A 20,205-nucleotide genomic window follows, 5' to 3' on the forward strand; every position below is an offset into this window, starting at 1 on the left:
TAGGATAGCACCTGTAGGAAATGATTTAATGACTGTGATGGGGTAATGCTGGCACATGAACAAAGGGGTTTGAGAATATGCTTGGCTGGAAATTAGAAGTTTCTAATCTCCAGAGCAGCAAGTTCTGCTAACAGACTTCCACCAGGAGAAGTAGGGGCACTTAATCGTAAAATGAAGAGGGGTCAGGTCATGAGGGAAAATGTGGTGTGGCTGCTTGTGTTAGTAGGGGACTCTATTCAGTGACTCCAGAGATCCTCACCAGACTTTCTGATATGTGAAACCATCCAAGTATGAACATGTGATGCTGGGCGACCAGCAAATCTTCGCTCTCCAGCCCTTGGCTGACTCACAGGTGGCTGTCTGTGCCCATTCGTGATTGTTACATCTGGATGTAGATAGTGAGGGAAGTCCAGTTTACGTGGCATTGGATCCCTGCCTCGTAGATGTGCACGTTGGAGCTGATCACCGCCCCCCCCCCTCCCACCCCATGGAAACACTGGAAGGAAACTGCCAGCTGCAGGAGTGACTCATAGGACTTGCCTCAGATGCCTATTCTAGGTGTGCATGATTCACCCTTTGGAGCTGCCTATTTCTCTTTGCTGATTGTAGAGAAAGTGCAGGGTGATAGGCTCGGACTTAAACACTTTGGCTTTGCATGCTGTTAGAGCACAGGTGCTCTGCCTTAAAGGATTCAGAGAAAGGTATTTGTTTTGTTACACTCCTTTGCAGACTGTCTTTCTTTAATGCACAAAATGACCAGAAAACCCCCCAAAGTAAAGAGGTCAGACATTTTCAGCAGCCAACATAGGATCTTCTCTAAACAATTTTAAGGGGGAAATTAATGCCTCAGTGCCACCTTGTGGAACGATCTATGTAAGAGGACAGGCAGTGGTGACAGGCACATCCAGTGTCATGCTCCTCAGCTTGTGATTCATGGGGCCATCACACTGTAAGCACAAAGGCACCTGCCTTGATTCCTTCAGCTGACCCAACACTCCACATGTGCCCCCTCACCTGGGACCAAACTCCATTTCTGCCTCATGGTCTACAAGCAAAAGATACCGGGGAATGCTGCCCTAGAAGCATGTTGGACTTTTAGGGGATTTGGTGGTGATTTCAGTAACGATGCCTCAAATGCAATGATTAAACCAAAGATTTCCACTGGAACCTGGGATTTCTTTCTTGCCTGAGAAGAGTGCAAGTTCACGGGAGCCCAGCATTCCTGGAAAATGCCTGTCCACTTCTCAGCCCAAATTAGAATGTATAGGTGCCTATAGCTATGCTCAAAAACAGGAGACAAAGCCTTTCAGAGACAATGCAGCTGCTTTCTTGTTTGTAAAGTAAAGGAGTGTACTTGAAAGGCCCCTTGAGATCCAGGAAAGAAAAACAAAGTTTTAGGTCCAGATATGAGGCATACAGATTGATACGCACCCTCATTCATCTGAGAAATGCTGTGAGATCTCCAACACACACTGATGCCAGGACTTCAGCTTTACATCTCAGCTGGAAACTACCACATGCAGAAGAAACTTGAGGTACTCCTCACTGCCCCGGTCTGGCATTCCCGGGCTCATGTTTGTGTGCTCCAGTAAATGTTTGCATGGCAGAGAATCAAGTGACCTGGAAGAATCTGTTGGTCCCTTTTTCTGTGCCACACCATGGCTCACAAACCCATAGGGGAAAATCTTTCTAAGTAGGAAGGTGCTGTAGGAACACCCTTTGCAGCAATGTGATTACCATCCCTCACGATTAAATGCTCTTTAATATCCCAGACAGACTAGTAATTTACTGCATATTTAGCCAGGCAGCTCAATGAGGTCAACAACTGATTTGTTGCTGGACAAGGGCTTGCCCCAGTCCATAAAACCCTTTCTTGCTGCAGTGTAGACAATCGTCTATGGAGAATAGAGGAGGATCAGCTTCCCAGGTTCTTCCACACAGCTGCACAACATCCTGTGGGTGAGAGAAAAGCTCATGAACTTTTGCAAAGCAGTAGCATAGAGTGAGGCACCGCCAGGGGCAGAGTCAGCAGAATGCTATGTGTGCATCTGTGCAGCTGCCTGTGACTCTTCGGGAGCTGTGTGTCACATCCCTTTCAGAAAGATACTTAGAAGATGCAGCAGGTTTAGACAAAAGTGAAGAAAACCAGCAAAGAACTAAACAGGGCTCATGCAAAAAAGGTCCAGAGAGCACCAGTGGGTTTAACAGGTTGGGGCTGAGCAAAGAGTAATTGAAAAGATATTAAAACATTTTTACAGTGGTGAGATAAGAGCATTATTGCAGTTGGTGGGCAGGAATATAAACAGAGGGAATCAGAAGGTCGAGATTTTATTGTTAAGTGTGGGAGAGTGAGGGCTCTGTTCTAGTATCCAGGTGAGATCAAAGGTGTACATCTCTTATTTCTGGGATCCAGGCAAGAAGCTGTGTTTATTCTTTATGCTGATTCCTTGTTCCTGCAATAACTAGAGGCTGGCATTATGCCATGCAAGCACTGGACTCTCCAAACCACACAGTCGTTAGCCTTTCTCCAGGGATTATTACTAGAGGCAGGTCTCTTCTAGCACCACATGAGAGGACAGGAGGGAGGGTTTGGTGAGGAGGCCCTGCACTAGCATGCCCAGCGCTGCAGACACAGGGTGCAGTCAATGCATCCAGGTGCATGGTACAACAGGACCCACAGCAACAGAGAAGAGTCCCAGTTGCTGAAATAAGGAAACACATCCTGCAGCACTGTCTTGGGAGAGGAAATATTCAACCTGTAACAGCTCTATAGCCATTGCCTTCTTCCTGGCAATGGACAGTGGTGCACACCAGTTCCAGACAGAGCATCCTCCCTGCTGGCTAGGGATGAGCAAGCTAGTCCTGCAAAGTGCAGGCAAACAGTCCTAATCCCACCCATTGAAGCAGAACAGCACCAAGCCACCAGCCAGCAGGTTATAATGCAGAACACAGATGAAATTCCTATTCATTGTCTGTGCCTATGGAAAAAATTATGGAGAATGAGATGCTTTAACAACACAGCGAGGCTGTTCACAGCTCCATCTCTCTGGCGATACACTGCTCCTGGACAGAGTTGCAGAGCTCGCAAGGCACTTGTAGCAGAAATGTTGCATCCTCATCATTTAGATTTAAACGGATGGCGGGGGAGAGAGACTTTAAAGCTCACTGCTACTTTATTGGCTTGTTCATCGTTAACCAAATGAGTGAAGGTGTCTGAGGGTGAAAGGAGGTTGCCAAGTTTCAAAGGGCAACTTAGCTCAGCACAATGAGGTCTGCTCTCACAACAGGAGCTCCCGCAGCTACACACTGGAGCCGGAGAGCAGAATGCTGGTGAAAATTCAGAAGGCGCTCACGGTTCGTAACAGGACCATCAGGGAGCTGCTGGCAGAAGCGCTGGGGATGTTCATCCTGATGGTAAGGAGGGGACAGGCCCAGATGTGCGTGTCCATGCATGTGTGTGTATGCGCGTGTATGGGGGGGTGAGAGTGTAAACGTTTGCAGCAGCAGTTTTTAAGTTCAGTGGTTTCCTGCCTCATCCTCAGGGTTGCTCACCAGCTGGTTATTACTGCTTAACACTCTCTGGTCACATGGCAGCTTTGGATCAGGGTAGACAATCTGCTGAAAACTTTCTATTGGAAAAAGGCAATGCAACTGGTAGGTGGGGCACTGAGAGAAAGTGAAGCACGTTGGGATGAACAGGCTGTTCCTGTTCTCTTCTAGGTAAAAACAAACACAAGATTCTGAATGAAACCACACAGCAGTGTCTGGTCAGATAGGGCAACACAACGCTTGCGACAAACCCCCTTAAACTCACAGTCAGTGAATTGGTGCTCTTCTCCCCGCGGTGCCAAAGTGGACTGTGCGGGCTGAGCAGCTGCCACTGATGCCTGCCTGAGATCCTGTGCAGGATTCAGGGGAGCAGTGGGCAGATCCTCAACTCCTCTGCCACTGACATTCTCTGTGAAATGAAAACAGCATGCACTCATCTTCCTGCTGGTGTTCCCAGGGTAATTAATGCTTGTGAAACTCTCTGGAGCCACAGCCTACCATTAGGAAATGCAGTTAACAGGTGTAAAGCATGCCAGGAGCTTGCCTTCAGTTGTCTTATGCTGGCAAATGAATAATGTTTATCCCAAATCTTACAAAAAGCTCCCCCCTTGCCTGAGGGATCTCTTGCATATGAATTGAAGTGGTTTTGAGCTTTCAGGCTGCTTCAAAGGTGTTTGAGGGCAAGGAAGGCAGGGGCAGTTGCTTTGCAGCCAGAATTGATCCCTGGTGTTGGTGCAGCGCCCTGCCAGGATCAGAGCCCCAGTGTGTTGCCCCAACATAACAAAACGATATCTTCTCTCTGAAAAGGTCCAGTAATTGTCTGTGCTAATTTATTATACTTGGACTTAGCCTGTAAGCAATTCTGGACAGAGCAAGGCACTTTAGTTTGGACAGAGGCCACCACAGAAGAGCTGAGGATTATCCAAATAATTCACACTTGGAGTTTTCCATAAGCATGGGGACCTTTTGATACAGCTGTCTGTACAGATAAAGGTGCTTTTTTTCAAGGACAACTGCATGTGCAAAAGATACTTGCATTTTATCACATCATCTTGAGTATTTAGTCCCTTGAAATCCATTCCTACTGCACAGGTACTTCTACACAGATTGGAAATCAGAGTACAGACATCTGTGACACCTCAGCAGGACCTAAGCAAATATTTTTCCTTTTCCATCACCTTTGTTTTTGGTGGCAAAACTTCCTGGATGACAAAGAACAAATTTAAGGGAGTCCTGCCAGGGTGGCAGCATGAGGAGGATCCTGAATAATTCTTGTCTTTGTGCTCAGGACTCTGACAGTTCAGGGGAGATTTTGGAGCCAGCAGTTCATGTTGACTCTTCTCTCACTGAGCTCTGTGAGAGGATAGAGTAGGAGGAGGGACGCTGCACAATAAACAGCCCGATCAAAGGCTGGTGGCAAATAACAACCAGCATCCAAAGGTAGCCTCTCTGGCAGCCCCCTGCTCCTTGCTGCACCTGGAAATGTCCTCTCTGATCTCTGGGACTCCTGGCTGTCTGTTATTTGGACAAGAGCACCCAGCCAGTATAGGGGCTCTTGTTTCAATAGACAGGCAATGTTCATAAAGGAGGGAACCAGGCAGCAGGAGTAAATGGCACTGGGAGTGGGTAGGCAGGAAAAACAAAGGTTATTTTGTGATCATGAGAATAGAAGAAATGACCAGAGGTTTGGATCCGTGCTGCAAAATAGCTTCTTTGGCCTGTGCCTTTTTTCAGGATAAGAAAATTTCAGTTCAGCTTTAATCGAGCAGTCTCCTGCTCTGCTACCCTCCCTCTGCACTTGCATGCACTCCTGCAAAACCTGCGTCCTTTCTTTACGCATTTGATTCTCTTGGACCTGGTTTTGAAAAGGCTCAGAAATATACAGAGAAAGAATTTTTTTGCTGGGGGACATCTGAGATATTGCTTTGGGGTGCTTTCGCTGAGGCAGACTGGGAGAAGGGGCCACACTGTGCAGGCTGTAACTTTGTGTGCAGCATGCAGTGTGGTATGTGTAGACGAGAGAGGAGAGAATTGCGTCTCTGGGGAACAGGGGATTTTGGTGATGGCTGAAGGAGAAGAAGGAGAGCAGACACATGAGATAAAGATTGGATCCAGGCACAGCAGCAAGTAAAGATCTGAGTCAAAACAGGATAGCTCAAAGCAGAAATATACGTGCTGCCGGACATACTGACTTATTTCTTGGAGGGGCACGTTACCTGGTCCTTGTTCTCCCTGGATAAAGACTGATATGGTTTAAGGTATGGGACAGTCTAAGCCCTAAGTGGTTTGAAAGGCAGAGGCTTCAAGGCTTCAAAAGAAGCTTTGTCCTTCTGCAGATTTCCATATAAAAGCTGTGAAAATAAATGATTTTTCCACCCTCTGACCACATTGAAAGAGTGAAGTATATTTACTTTCAGGACAGAACAATTTCTAAAATAGGTATTTTCCTGCTGGAATAGAATATTTACATTTCTTTTAAATTTTTTCTTAGTTGCCTTTTAGTCACTAAAAAAATATTGAAATCTTGGCCATTTTCAATTTGTAAACATATGTATTGAAAGGAAAAGTCAAACTAGAATTTCCTTCCTTGTTTTTGGCCAGAATAAATTACCAAAATTAGAGTCAAGTTTGGCAAATAGCTTTGTCTTGACCAAATTACATTTTTAGACAATAAAATAGAAAAGAAAAAAGAAAGGAAAAGAAGAAAGAAAAGAAAGAAAATAAGAATTTGCCCAGCCCTCATTCCATCTGACTTGGGCTACTGTCTTTGGGATGTCTGCAGTGACTCTCTGGATTCATGCCCCTGATTTCATGCATAGAAGCCCTCACCAAGACTGTGAGTGATCCCATTTGAACCTCAGACCTCAATATGGGCAGCTTTGGCTTGTATTCCCTTCCCTGAACCCAGACCAGAGCATCTTATTTGGTGTGATAGGCATCAAAAAAGGAATATCCAGGTACCTGCTCAGTTTTTTACAGGAGGGCTTCATTCTTGTTTGGAATCTCCTGGCCATGGGCACCTTAGAATCTTCCCATTTGTGAGAGCCTTTGGAAATTTGTTAGTATTACCGAAAAAGTGCCGAGGAAGCCCAGTCCACCATAGCAGTAATACTACTTTCAATACTCCTTTCTTTCTTTTTCCATTCACTAGCTCATTGGCTTGTCTTCTGCTGCTCAAGTGACTTTAGGACGAGGAGAATTTGGGCAATATCTGAGCATCAACTTGGGATTTGGCATTGGTGTCACCTTGGGGATCCATGCAGCTGGAAGAATCTCTGGTGAGTAGGACACCTGAGCATAGGACATCTTTATGGCCTGCAAAGGCCATATGACAGGGGCAGCAAGACTGGGCTGTGGAGCTGCGGGTGGCACTATGGCAAGCAGAGGCAGTGGCCTCACTAGCAAGAAGTGCAGTCCCACCATGCCCAAACAAGAAGAGCAGAGCAAGTCCGGGGTCAGCCTTGTGATCCAGTGATCACCAGACAAGTCCACAGGGGTGATGCAGGTTTGAGGTCAAGGCAAGGAGTTGAGATGGCAAGGCAAGGTCAGGATCAACAAGGTGCAGGGCAGGCACAGCATACCTACAGTATGCTGAGAGCCTGATCTTGAATGCACGTCCTGAGCCAAGACAGAGGATGCATGGGTAGATGCCCCAGATGAGGCTTTTCACAGCTCTTGCTCACAACTCATTTGTGTTCAGAGTTGTCTGACCCAAGGTTATACAGCTGCACCATATCAGAGCAGACCTTGAACACAACAGGCAAACGTGTGGTGGTGGTAGGGAAAGAGGCTGCAGAGGATTACAGAGAAAGATGGTTCCAGGTTGGTCATTAGAGATAATTAGAGCCTGTCAATGCACTCAGGGCGCCGACAAAGTGGTGCAGAAGATACAGTGGGTAGTCTGAGGGACTCCTTGCTTACCTGTAAACACTGGCCAGAGGCAAGTGGGACAGAGACAATGGCAGAGATTTAGCCATCTCGTGTTCTCACACAGTCATCAAAGAAAGATTTCAGCAGTGCCCACATCTGACACTTGGAATATGCCATCAGAGCATGGCCCAAGGAGATAAGAAGTTTGGAAAACATGCTGCCAGTATGACCCATGGGGAAGTAAATCATTTATTGCAAAGGAGAACTTTTTGCTGATGTTGCAACAGGGAATGGTATGCAAATTTTCTCCTTATCATCCACACCCATGCGTACATATCCACACACAAACACACCCTGCACTCACACAAGGTGGTATTTCAGGCCTGTAGGATGGTATCTCTCACATGACAGAGCATTACCTCTTGTCTTGGGCAATTTCTGCATTCATTTGCCCCAAATGAAGACATAAAGGCTCTAGTAGCATGTCTGCTCTGGACCAGCAGGTATAACCATGATCTGAGCAGGAACAGCCATCCTTCTAATCTGTTCTCAAGGCAGTGATATCCAAGAGCTAAGCTGAGCCACTGCTGACAGCCATGTATAGAGTTTTGCTTTACAAACATGAAGATATGTGGGTCTCTCAGGTTGATTTCACAGTTTATTACTCCAGCCTCTAATGCCTTGCTCCCAGAGATGCTAAGCACCTGCAGCTGCCATCAGCTCGGGGCACTCAGCTCTGCCAGGATCAGACCCTCCTTGCGTATCACATGTTTCAGAGGTCTTTCCATTGTTTGGGATATAATTTGTAACTAATATATGTAACCATATAAAAGGTGGGTCATGGGTCTAAGGTCTGGGCTCCCTTTAAACTAAACAGAGAGTCCCGTGTAGAAGGAGACTCATTCCATGCCATGAGAGGTGTCTCTGACAAGCGAGATGACCTGCTTTCTGGGAACGGCCTGTGGTCTATAGCAAGCTAGGCAGAGGATACTGAACTCTTAGAGGACTAAAGCTAGGTGCTCTCTGCCCTGCATCATGTAGGGATATTGCAGTCATCCATCTAGCAGTAGCCCAGTTGGAGGAGATGCCACCACTGTGACTTGCTCGACAAAGTGATGGGCAAGTATTTAACAGGTCCCAGGGAAACCACAGGGGAGATCCACACCCTGCTCAGTGACCTGGAACTAAAAGCTGCTTCAGAGGCAGGCAGGACTTCTCAACCTGCCTATGTCTGGGCCTACAGCAGCCCATGAGCTGTGGGCTCATACACTCTTACATGCCTTGTTCAGGGTGGAAGTCCCAGGCTGCAGGTGTAAATGACAATCTGAGATGCAAATCAATGGAGGACCAAGCTGGCTAGACGCATCCCTCTCTCCAGGGAAAATGGGTCAGCTTTGTGCAGGAGGGAGACACTGCCACTGTGGTTGGGGGAGTCTTGGTGCTTGGTATTCTGGAACAAAGTCAGGGTCATTACCTGTGGTATGGGGGGCATGTTCCAGAACAAGTCCATCAGAGCAGATATTACTCTCTTTTGTTGTGATTTTGCAGGAGCTCATCTGAATGCCTCCATTACCCTCACACACTGCCTTTTAGGGAACCTCCCCTGGAAGAAGTTCCCAGTTTATCTGCTCGGCCAGTTCCTGGGCTCCTTTCTGGCAGCAGCTACTGTTTTTGGTATCTACTATGGTATGGTTGCTTCTTTATCATGGCGGGGGGGGGGGGGGGGAGGGGGACATTGCTGTGGACACCATGTCAGTCTTAGCTGACAGTTCATCAAAATGTTTCCTTTTATCATATCCAGCATGAGGTCCTCACCCAGCATGAGGAAGGCAAGCTCTTGGCTAGTGAGACAGACCATTATCGCTCAAGGCCAATGCAAGGCCCAGGGCATTCCCACTACCAAAACTTGCCTAAAGGCTGGTAGCTGCATTTTGGCACTGTTTTGTTTCTAAGGGTCCTCCAGTCCTCAGAGTCACTGTGGCTGGGGTTCTCATGGTGATACCTGCAACAGAAAGTGCAAGGGCTCAAGGTAGATGGGCTACCAAGCATCAAGCACAGCTGGAGCTGTGTGGGGGACTCAGCTGGACTGTGGAAAACAGGACAGCAGTCATCCATGTTTGTGACTTGTGAGCAGAGGACTCACAACCCATTGGCTACAGCCTGTCTAAATCTCTGAGGGGCAGAGGGGGGGAAGCCTCACAATGCAATATGAGCATTCAGCCCCCACCAGTCTCCCAGAGAAGGAATGGGGAGCTGGCAGGTTAAGGAAGCAACTGCAGACCAAAGTCTGCTGGTGACAGATCAGTGAGACCATGCTCTGGAAGGGGTGTGTCGCTCTGGTCACGTCTCCTTTTGCCTCTTTTCCCATTGTGTCTGTACTGGCTGCAGTGGGTAGACATCTGCCTATGCCACATGTGATGAACTCTGTGCTGGCTGCTGTGCTAACTCTAACTCCCTTTCTCCTAGATGCACTGTATGACTATACCAAGGGGAACTTTACAGTGACGGGTCCAACTGCCACGGCGGGGATCTTCTCCACTTACCCTGCTCCCTATATGTCCTTGATGGGGGGCTTCCTCACAGAGGTCAGTGGGGACAGCTGTGGTGTGCTAGGAGAAGGTGAATGGCAATAGGCACTATTGCAGGTCTGGTACAGAGCACTCACAGTGCTATGCATGCGGACCCAAGCACAACCCTTGCTCCAAGGAGCCCACTGTCCTGACGAGTGTCTGGCTGCAGGTAGGGTTCAAGGCAGCTTGGTGGCAAAGTCGGGGAGCAAGAGCACAGAAATCACATGCTCAGGCTGGGTGAGTAGCCTGGGTCAGGGGAGGACTGAGTCAGGATTATAGTCCAAAGTGTGGCCAGCACAGGTTACTGCACTGGTACAAGCTGTGCTCAAGAGGGCATTAACAAGAGGAAAGTTCCAAACAGGAGACTTCATCTGCACGGTCCCTTGAGATGATGTGTGAGACTGAGGGACTCAGTTCTTCCAGCCACCTCAATAGGGTCCGCTGCTGGGGGCCAAATCTGCCCCCTTTTCCACATGCAGTGGGTTAAGTCACTGCAAATCGTATCTCAAGCCAAGGCCTATCTGCTCCTTCCAGCCCCATGGTTGTCTCAGGAGAATTGCCAAGCCTAAAGGATAACACTTCCAGGCTGCTTCTCAGCTCAGTCCAAGTGCCCTACAAGCACTTCCCCTTGTACTCAGCCCAAGCAATGGGAAATTTGAAGCTGAGCTATGGCAGGAACCATCTCCCATGGCTTCTGGGCAATACCCTGAGTTGTTCTTCCTGTCCTGGATCTTACACTCACGCTGCACTCCCAGGCAGCTCTCCTGGCTACCTCTAACCAGTACAGGTGTCCTGGGACTGACTTGGCAGGAATACAACCTCTCTGGATTGAACCTCTGGGGGTTTGACCAGCCCAGTTAGCACTGAATACAGTTTATTCCCAGCACATAACACCATATCAAGATGCCCAGAAATAAAAGAAATTGTCTCAGATATTAAGAACACTCTCAGTTTTGTTTTCTGCCATTAGATTTTTCATCAGAAGGCTTGACAGTGAATGTAAACAACCTGCACAGCAAGCCAATGAGATAGCTATATAACTATGCATTGTAATCTCCAATATTGCTCTGCTGAGTCCGAGTCATGGAGCAAAACCTCCATCTTGACATTATTTCCACCTAGTTAGAGTACTTACTCCTTTGGGGATGCCTCAGAGGACTTGGTGTTATTCCCGAGTGTCCCATACTCTGCAGTGCTACAGGAGAAGGCACATTCACAATTAATTCAAGTCTGAGGAAACCCATGCTTTTGTTTCTGAGCTGATGAAGCTCTGCCTGGCTGTGATGGGGAGCACGGTGAGAGCTGGAGAGCCTCCAGAGGCTCATCTGATTGCTCAGCTTCCTATGGAGTGTACAGTGTCCTCGCCGCATAAGAAAGAAAATGACAAAGTGTTGCCAAGAGCTACAGGTTTCTGCTCTTCCTGTCATTTTTGCAAGCAATCCAATAACATTGGGATCCTCCCTGACTTGACTAGAGCTTGAATTCTACCTGCTCTTCCAGTCTGGGAAGTCACTTCCTCTGTGTTGAGCATGATCCTTCTGCCTTTGCCGTTCTCTCTACTGACCTGCTTTCCCTTTCCTGCTCCTGCAGTTTATAGCGACGATGATGCTGTTCTTGGGCATTCTAGTCATCCACGACGAGAAAAATAATGGAGCCCTGAAGGGCACACAGGCCCTGCTCACGGGTATCCTGGTCCTAGGCATTGGCCTGGCGATGGGGATGAACACAGGCTACGCCATGAACCCCTCCCGGGACCTGCCCCCAAGGGTCTTCACTGCCATTGCTGGCTGGGGAGTGGATGTCTTCACGTGAGTTACCTGTTTTGATTTTATACTGCCCAGCTCACAAAAGATAAACCCAAGCGATTAAGGATTTTTTTTCGACCAAATGACATTATGCCTGCAATGTGGACTCTCCCTTTTCAGTAAGTGAGGGTCGTACACGGGGGAGCCCCGTGTGTGGCATATACATAATTTACAGTACACCGAATCTCCAGCATGGGATTCAGCTCCACATTCAGATACCTAAATTTAGGCACCTATGACACAGAAGCCTACCTGTGAGTAGAGATCTAGCTGGTTACTGCAGTGAGTAGAGAGACAAAGAGTTATTCAGATGACCTGAAAGGAGGTAGTTACAGCTAGACTGCTAAACAGCTCTCATAAATTTACATGTTAGAATCTGGAGATGAAACCCTATCTTCTAGTATCTAGTAGGACTGGATCTCAGGCTATGGCTTTTCCCATGGTGAGGGCATTAGTAGAGTCTCTCTCCTGTGCCTGCTGCCCATTTTCTTGAAACTTGAAGAAAATATCATTGAGAGCTTGACCTCTCTATAAAGGAAATGCAGATGTTATTGGAAATGGGGAAGGGGGAATGGTGTGTCTCTGTTTGGCAGTCACATTCACCAGGATTGCATAGACTATTTCTTAAGGAGAGTAGGAAACCTGCAGACAGTGCAGACTGTCTAGTGCAGTTTCCTAGACCAACAGGGAGAATGACTCACCAGCAATTACACTGATGGATGCAGAATTTGTTTAAGCCAATTGTGTCAGGTTAGTCACCTGGCTTCCTCTAAAGCAGCAGATGAATATGAAATAATTGAAAACCAAACTGCATTTTGCTAGCACTAAAATAACTATGTGCTTGTGTAGCTATGGAGTGATGCTGTGAGTGGTAGAATGAATGAAAGGTGAATGTTAAGCTGTGTAAGGCATCCTGGAAAGTGTAATTCCTGGTAGGAGGCTGAATCCTGTGGTTAAACCACAGTTCTGGGAAGTAGTTCTGGGTTAATTTCCCTACTCTCCATGATACTTCGCGCACATCGCTTATGCTCTCTGTTTCTCTCAGTAGTGAAGTATCTACCTCCTACACACAAAAATGTGGAGAGCCCATGGATTTCATACACTATGATATGAAACCCATGGAAAACATAAATATCCTTTCTTTGACTGAGCAGATTCTGCATTAAGCCTTTAGAGTCCCTGACCCTAAGGTAGTCAGCTCTTTGGCAGTGAAAAACATTGCCCTCATGAAACTCTTGTCAGAACAGTTATTTCCTGCAAGGAAAAATAACATTGCTAGCAGAGACCTGCACCCCACATTAATAAAGAGCACAAGGGACTGATTTAGTTGTCCTTCATTTCAGATATGGTAGAGTACCCAGGAGATTTGCAATGGGCTTGTGGATATGGCATAAGGTGTATGGGAGACCCACAGCCTCTGGCAGCTACTGCTGGAAGAGTCAGTATGTCGGAAGGCACTAGACACTTTTGCTTACAGAGCTCACTTTTGCCCTAGCAGTCTCAGCTCATCTCACTTCATGCTGTGCAGCAGCAAGGCAGTGGTTTCAGTCTGGCTCACCAGAAGCCTGTTCTATGTTTCCTTTTAGGGCTGGACATGGCTGGTGGTGGATCCCACTTGTAGCTCCAACACTGGGAAGTCTTTTTGGTGTTTTAATCCACAAACTCTTTATTGATTTGCATAATCAGCCTGTCCTGGAAAGTGGAAATGAGAAAAGACGGACAGATGTGGAGATTTCTAGGATGTGACAGCCACGTGCCCTAAGGAAAGGGCCTGAAAGGAAAGCTTAGTTGGACCACGTGCACCGACAGTCAACTGAATGGATACCAGCACATGCAATGACCAGTGCACGCAGTTATGCATTCCTACACATGGAGAAATGAGAAACAAGTTTTTAATAAAGCAATGCTGCTCAACCAGACAAACTGGGTCTCTGAGACACTGGGAAGACCTGGATAGGGCTAGACTTGCCTATGACCCAAAGAAATTTTTCAAACTTGCTGTGTAAAAACTTATCAAAAAAAAAAAAAAAAAGAAAAGAAAAATTACACTCCACAGAAAAGCAAAGCAGAGCTGCAAGACTCCAGATACTTGTAAGTCTATAGCAATCAAAATACAAGATCCAATAGTTAGGCATGAAATAAGTATTAGTCAGGGGATCATGTCAGTGAAAACACAGGGAACACCTTCACAGTGGCAGGAGCAAGTTAAAGAAAGGTTGATCAGGAATAATCTTTGGTAAGAGATAGATGCTATGAACCACAGGTTTAGATTTGCTTCCATTTGCTAATTTGACACACTAGCATCTACTCTGGCAGGGCACAAAGAAAAGCAAGGGAACTGACAGTCTGAAACAGAAACTTCATTTTTTGGCTTTTTTGTCTGAACATTCAGCAAGCACTGAAAAATTCGTGAACTGCAGGGTCTCACGATTCCTTGTACAGTTCTGCTGGAACAGATTAGGAGATGTTTTGTGCTGTGTTGGCACAGTGCAACCATGTTTGTTACTGATGGGTTAGACTTTAACTACCAGCATACGAAAGGATTAAGACAACTTCTTTGACAGCATGTCCAAATGATGAAACAAAGGAAGAGCCTTTCTCCACTGTGACTGCACCAGAAACATGGGAAGAGACTGTTGTGCTTCAGCAGGAATTCTGCCACCTCCATCTGAACTACAGAGAGGGCCTGCAACAGCCTTACAAGTTTGAGAAAGCACTGGACAGAAGCTCCCTCTTCGCAGGCCAGGTGATACAGTTTAACACCTCTAGAAAGTTCTTAAGCAAATCTGGTACATATGTCAAGCAAATGACTGAGGCTCCAGGGTCAGGTACTGCAAATGCACACAATGCAGGGCTCTCTAAGGGTAGGATCTGATAGACCATCACTACTGCGCAGAATCCTGGAAAGTGCCATTTAATGGCTTTGACAATTGATTATTCACATCTCACTGTTAAAGGGACTATCAATGTACCACTGTGGAATGAGGTGGGGTGGTAGATATTAATATCCCTGCTTCCTCATTAGAGCTCATCTTGTGTTAGAGCAGTTACAGCAGGACCTTCACCTGGCAAAACATGCATGTCAGCTTAGGATGGCTGAAGAGCATTAGAGGATTTTCTTTAGTGTAGGGGATGTGAGAGTGCAGCTGCCAGGCAACCCTTGGAGCAGCCACACTTGAAGGTGGGATGCGGGGAGCGCCAGAAGCCAGCAAAGCATGGCAGAGCTGGGGCTGATGGTTGCACAGATTTTGAATGGCGAGCATAGGACAGAAGTGGAGCTGTTGTCATACAGATGAGACTTTTGGTCTGTGTGAATTATACTGGAAGCTTTGGAGTAGCTCAAGGTGGGATCAGCTTAAAGACACTGTAACCCATCCCTTTTCATTGGGGGATTATCTACTGTAGTAAAAAACAATCCAGCCTGCATCCTGCTGTTACCATACATCCTTGTGCATGTGCTCCCAAAGGCGTCTTGAAATACCCAGTCACTCTGGAGGAAAATATTCAAATCTTTATTAAAATATTATTAAGCACTTACAGGGTGGCTTGGTCTTTCCAAAGGCCATAAATGCTCGTGAAAGCCTTACAACATCCCTGTGAGGTAGGTTGGTCTTATGCAATTATGCAACTGTTTCATAAATAAAACATGCCGTTGTTTAAATAATCAATGCTTACTTGGAGAGGGTGACTTTGCATTCCCTACTTAGGCACAGAATGGGCTGGCTGCTATGATGTGTATCCAGCATATCTAAGAAGACTGAATGGCATAGAAAAGTAATGGAAACAGTCAGATGTTATTGAAAACCAGAAATGAATGGGTTAAGGTGCAGTTTTACCTGAAAACTTACAGTATAGAAAATAGCATCAGGGCCTTCTAGGGCTGTAGGATCTCAATGGCCCCTGGTCAGATCCTGCCCAGGTAATAAGTGACAAAGGCTTTTTGAATGCTCAGCTTTGCAAATGAATGACAAATCAAGGTGTCCTCCTGGCTTACAACACTCTAACACCACTGATGCACCTGGAGCTGCCCTGGCTTAGCAGTCCCCAGCCAGTTTCCACAGGAGCAGAAAGCAAAGGCAATGAGGGTTCTTGCATCTTCTTGTTGCCTCCAGGCTCATTACAGAGGACATCACACAGAGCTCACTATCCCAAAGGATATGGCATGAAGGCCAAGGAGTGGTTTCAGCTGTAGAGCAAGTGGCTAGGCCAATGCAGGGACACGGAAACCCCAGGTCCTTCTATACCGTGAATTGCAGAGTTGGAAGATTGGAAGGAAGGGAAATGCAGAGTTTGATTCTGTCTGAAGTGGAAGATATTTCTTTGCATTGTGGGTTCCATCCTACTCCCGTAACATGCAAGGTCAGGGCAGGTTTCTTTCAAAGGAAACAGCAGAAATATCCTCATATGCTGTATTTCACTGTGGGTCTATTAAAGTAAGTGACTTACATTTACTTTCATTTCACTGGTGTAGTGGCACAGTAATAACAACTTCCCTACAGAGCAATGACATCAAGGACTTCGTCATGCCTCTGAAAAGTACATGCTCCAAGTAGCAGAAGTGAATTTAATCAGTGTCTCACGGTTTTTGCTTGAAGCCACCAGGATCTATCTCCCTCCCACGTCAAAGTACATTGTGGTTATATTTCATGCAAATGTTGCAGTGTAGTTTCCATGGGAAGATCTATTCATGCACAACAAGGGGCTTGGTCTGAAGCTCTCAGACTCTGCATCAGAGAACATCAAAGCTTATTGCAAACGATGTCCAGGGTCAGATCTGGGGGTCTCGCTTCCTTGAAGAAATCCCAGGTAGTGAGGAAGTCTTGGAGGAGGTCATGCTAGGATGGCTCTTTTGGGAGCCTGCTGGCTGGGAGGACAGTTTCTTTTTGATCACTGGAGTTTTGCTCTTGCTTTTAAATACCTTGTTGGGGTCCAGCTTGTTCACAAAGGAGTCAGCTTCTTCAGAAAGCAGAGCTGTGTTGATGGTTATGGGTTTATACATGTTAAACCATTGCTGAAAGGCAGGAAGGATGGTGGGGAAGGAGGATGTTAAAAATGAAGCTGTCATTAGACATTCCCCCCCTGCTCTCCCCTCATCCCTGAGACCTGGTTTTAATCATACACCAGCAGGAACACATATCAGTTTGCAAGAGTTTACTGGATTGTGCAAAGTGTCCTGTGATAAAGATGGTCCCAACTACAGCTACAGCCCTGGAACTGGCCCACATTCCGGAGAGGGAAGAGGAGAACCAGACACAAACCTAAAACTACCTTTCTTGCAGTGTAACTCCTATCAGGAGCAATGCCTGAATTAAACCAACAGAAGAAAAGCAAGGGGAGGGGATGAAGCTAAACCACATTTATTTAGATTCAGAGAAGCAGAAAAGATTTAAAAAATCTGGAATTTAAGAGTGCTTATGAAACAGAACCAAACTAGTTGTACTTCTTAAAATACAGCCTCCCTCCCTCCCTTCACAGACATGATACATATTTTTAACTCTTCACACAGAGGATATATGTTGTTTCTCTTCTGCCTGATTCTATGTCTAGAAGTGACCACAATACATTTTTTTGGTTCCCAGATGCCCCCATAACATTGTGCCCTGCAGTTCCCATCTCTTAGTGCTCTTCCTATCAGTTGTCCATTGCATGAAGTCAGGAAATGAAGCTGTAGGGGATATGATATTACAAACCCCACTGAAACCACCCTCAATGAAATGCTGAACAAGATAAACAGAAGATCAATAACAAAATGTAGAGGGCAATCAGTTAACGTACTGTGCAATGGAAAAGGGCTTTGCTATATCATCCTTAAAGACCTTTAAAAATGATAATGGTTAACATATTAGGAGGATATAATTTAACAGAGGCTGTGAAATGGCTAGGGAATATGTGAGTGATTTCACTAAGGTCTGTGAATATACTGCACATACCAAAATGTTCTAGCAGGAAAGCTACAGAAAGACAGAGCACAGGGATGTACCATGCACACAGCCTTGACTGATAAGGTAGAGCACTATACGACAGGGAAGAACCCAGAAATACAAAGAGCCAAATTCTGCAGGCATTGATACGTAGGAAGCAGGCAGTGATTTTAGTGAGTAACTTTGACACATGCACAGGGTTGAGGCAGGGACCAAGGAATATCATGCCATCAATACAGCTGTCGTATCTGAGGTAATGGCAGGACACTGACCAAGACCCACTAGGGCTTGCCAGCATGCACAGACATTGCACAGGGTTATGCACTGGGTTCAGCTGTATTAACAGCTCCATTCCCTGACCTTCCACAAGGTGGAAGCTGGGTTGGGGCTCAAGGCCCAGTCAAGCACAGAGGAATGGCAGGAGTCTCTAATAGCAGGGTTCTGACAGAGTAGAATAGCAGTTTAAATAATAATAAGGAGCTGGACTGGCCAGGAGGCTGCACCTGGAGCAGGGAACAGCATGAAAGCTGCACTCTCCCACAAGTACTTCTGGAACTGCTGGGATTTAAATTGCTCTTTTGGGCACCATCTCCTCAGGGCACCTCTTTGTGACTGAGGAAGATGGAAAGGGATTAGTACCCCTTATAAGGCTGAAGCCCATAGTCCTCTGAGCATCTGTCCAGTGTGTACTTGGACCTCCCTCTCTACCCAGAGAGCTCTTGTTCTGTGCACCCAGAGAGCTCTTGTTCTGTACAATGCCCAGAAAGCTGATCTAGACAAATCTTACATAGCTGTGGGGATGAATAGCCTTATATCTCTTCACTTGATGGCAGTCATGGAAGTAGAGGTTGGCTTCAGAGTCAAGAAAGCACAGAAACAGTTAGGGTTCTACCACCTGCTATCAGAGGCCAAAGGCAGAGCCCAACTCAAGTGAAAAAAGCAGAGTTAACACAACAGCAGTGACTTTGCTCACATAAGTAAATGACTGTGACAGGCTAGAGGGGAAACGCTCATGGGCTTTCCCACAGCTCACTAGGAAGGCCTACCTGAGCCTGCAGACTGCTTGTCAAAAGGAAGAAAGGTGATTTCTGGTCCAGATTTGCTTGAAATACTGACAAGCTGGATCCTGCTGTCTTACCTTGGCCTGGGGGCTGACCCCATAGCTAGTGAAGGCATATTGCCACTGTGGGAGACCCAGGTGGGTGATTAGCAGGCGGTAGTAGGCTGTGAAGGTTTTGGTGAGGAAATGCCAATACAGAGCTCTGTCCAAGAACCATATCTCTGTGTCTGGGGAGACAACTACAAAAAGGAAAAAAAATTATGTTGCTGCTTTGCAATGATAGAGATCAATCCCTGGCCAGTGTATGGCAGAGCACAACTATCCCCTCCCCCCTGATCTCGGGCCCAAAGTGTGGCAGAGCGCAACTACCCCCCACCCTTATCTTGGGCCTCAGCTGACCACAAATAACTGACAGGGCCCATTGCTGACCAGGAGGAACTAGACAATACTGGTTGCAACTGGTGAGGCCAGAAATGGGCATGAGATCAGCAAAAAGGTGTATATTTTCCCCAACACGGCAAGAGGTCAGCAAAAAAGGTGTATCCCCACACCAAATATTGTATGACCATGAGTCAAACTCCGTGTCCATAAATAGCGCTACAGCCTAAAGCCCATTGAGCTCTCCTGCACGGCCACGGGCTGCACGGCGATGAATCTTCTCTTGATTTGGGACGCCTCTGAAGGTTACTCTCCAAGAGTTAAGAGAACCTCTGACAAGAAGCTGTTGGAGTGGTAAGAAACCGAGACTCGGGCAATATAAATGTGCAGTAAGATTCACTTGCTATGACTACACTGTACAGCCATCTTCAATAAATCTGCTTGCAATAAACCCAGAGTTAATAACTACCCCCCCCCTCCACGACACAGTGTCAGCTGGGAGACACAACATACTTATCTGAAAGGCTGGACCTTCTAAAAGACAGCATCCCTGATTAACATATACAATTATTCAGAGGCAACATGGTTTAATGGTTAGAGCACCAGGGCTGAAGGGATCTTGGTTCTGCTCTCAGCCTTACTGAACACTCATGCAGTAGCCATTCTACTCACTTCTCCCACTGTAAAATGGATGCAATGCTACTCCTTCCCAACCTGGGGCTGATGCTCCAGGTGGTGCATCTTTGGACAACAGTAATTTTGTAACACAAGTTCAAAGTACGATTATTGCAAACATTTATCTGTCAGTCATCTGGATTACTGAGTAGAGTCCAGAGTCTGGAAGTCATGGGAGTGTGCGCTGCCAAAAAAAACACACTTTGCAAAGACTTTCCCTAGTGATTAAAAATTTCTCTGGGGGACAACTTCCTTAGAAGAAATCACAGTGAGATTAGCAGAGATAAGAAGAAGTGACTACTTGATAAATCCAGACTCTGAACACTGTCAGTTAAACACAATGCCTCCTATGCTGACATTGACACAAGGTTCCCTCG

General features: G+C 46.5%; 2 protein-coding genes across 4 annotated transcripts in view; one reads left to right on the plus strand and one right to left on the minus strand.

The window, feature by feature from the left end:
- Positions 1-1,743: 1,743 nt before the first annotated feature.
- Positions 1,744-20,205, minus strand: part of LOC135324926 (tubulin polyglutamylase complex subunit 2-like) — a 36,089-nt gene continuing 17,627 nt past the window's right edge. Inside the window, exons 6-7 of one of the 3 annotated variants that reach the window (XM_064502027.1) lie at positions 18,854-19,014; positions 1,744-1,953 (exon numbers count right to left, since the gene is read on the minus strand). In XM_064502027.1, coding sequence (XP_064358097.1) covers positions 1,819-1,953; positions 18,854-19,014 — 296 coding nt within the window. In that variant the 3' untranslated portion in view covers positions 1,744-1,818. Of the gene's footprint in view, positions 1,954-15,285; positions 16,806-18,761; positions 19,015-20,205 lie in introns of those variants that run through there. The other 2 variants (XM_064502026.1, XM_064502028.1) reach the window with 2 other exon arrangements.
- On the plus strand, positions 3,283-13,837 carry LOC112982206 (aquaporin-7-like). Its single transcript, XM_026098428.2, has 6 exons — positions 3,283-3,414; positions 6,701-6,827; positions 8,968-9,105; positions 9,886-10,004; positions 11,580-11,797; positions 13,381-13,837. The coding sequence occupies exons 1-6, from the start codon at positions 3,325-3,327 to the stop codon at positions 13,538-13,540; spliced, it is 852 nt and encodes a 283-aa protein (XP_025954213.2). The 5' UTR covers positions 3,283-3,324; the 3' UTR covers positions 13,541-13,837.

This window comes from Dromaius novaehollandiae, chromosome Z, assembly GCF_036370855.1.
Source record: "Dromaius novaehollandiae isolate bDroNov1 chromosome Z, bDroNov1.hap1, whole genome shotgun sequence".
Lineage (NCBI taxonomy): Eukaryota > Metazoa > Chordata > Aves > Casuariiformes > Dromaiidae > Dromaius > Dromaius novaehollandiae.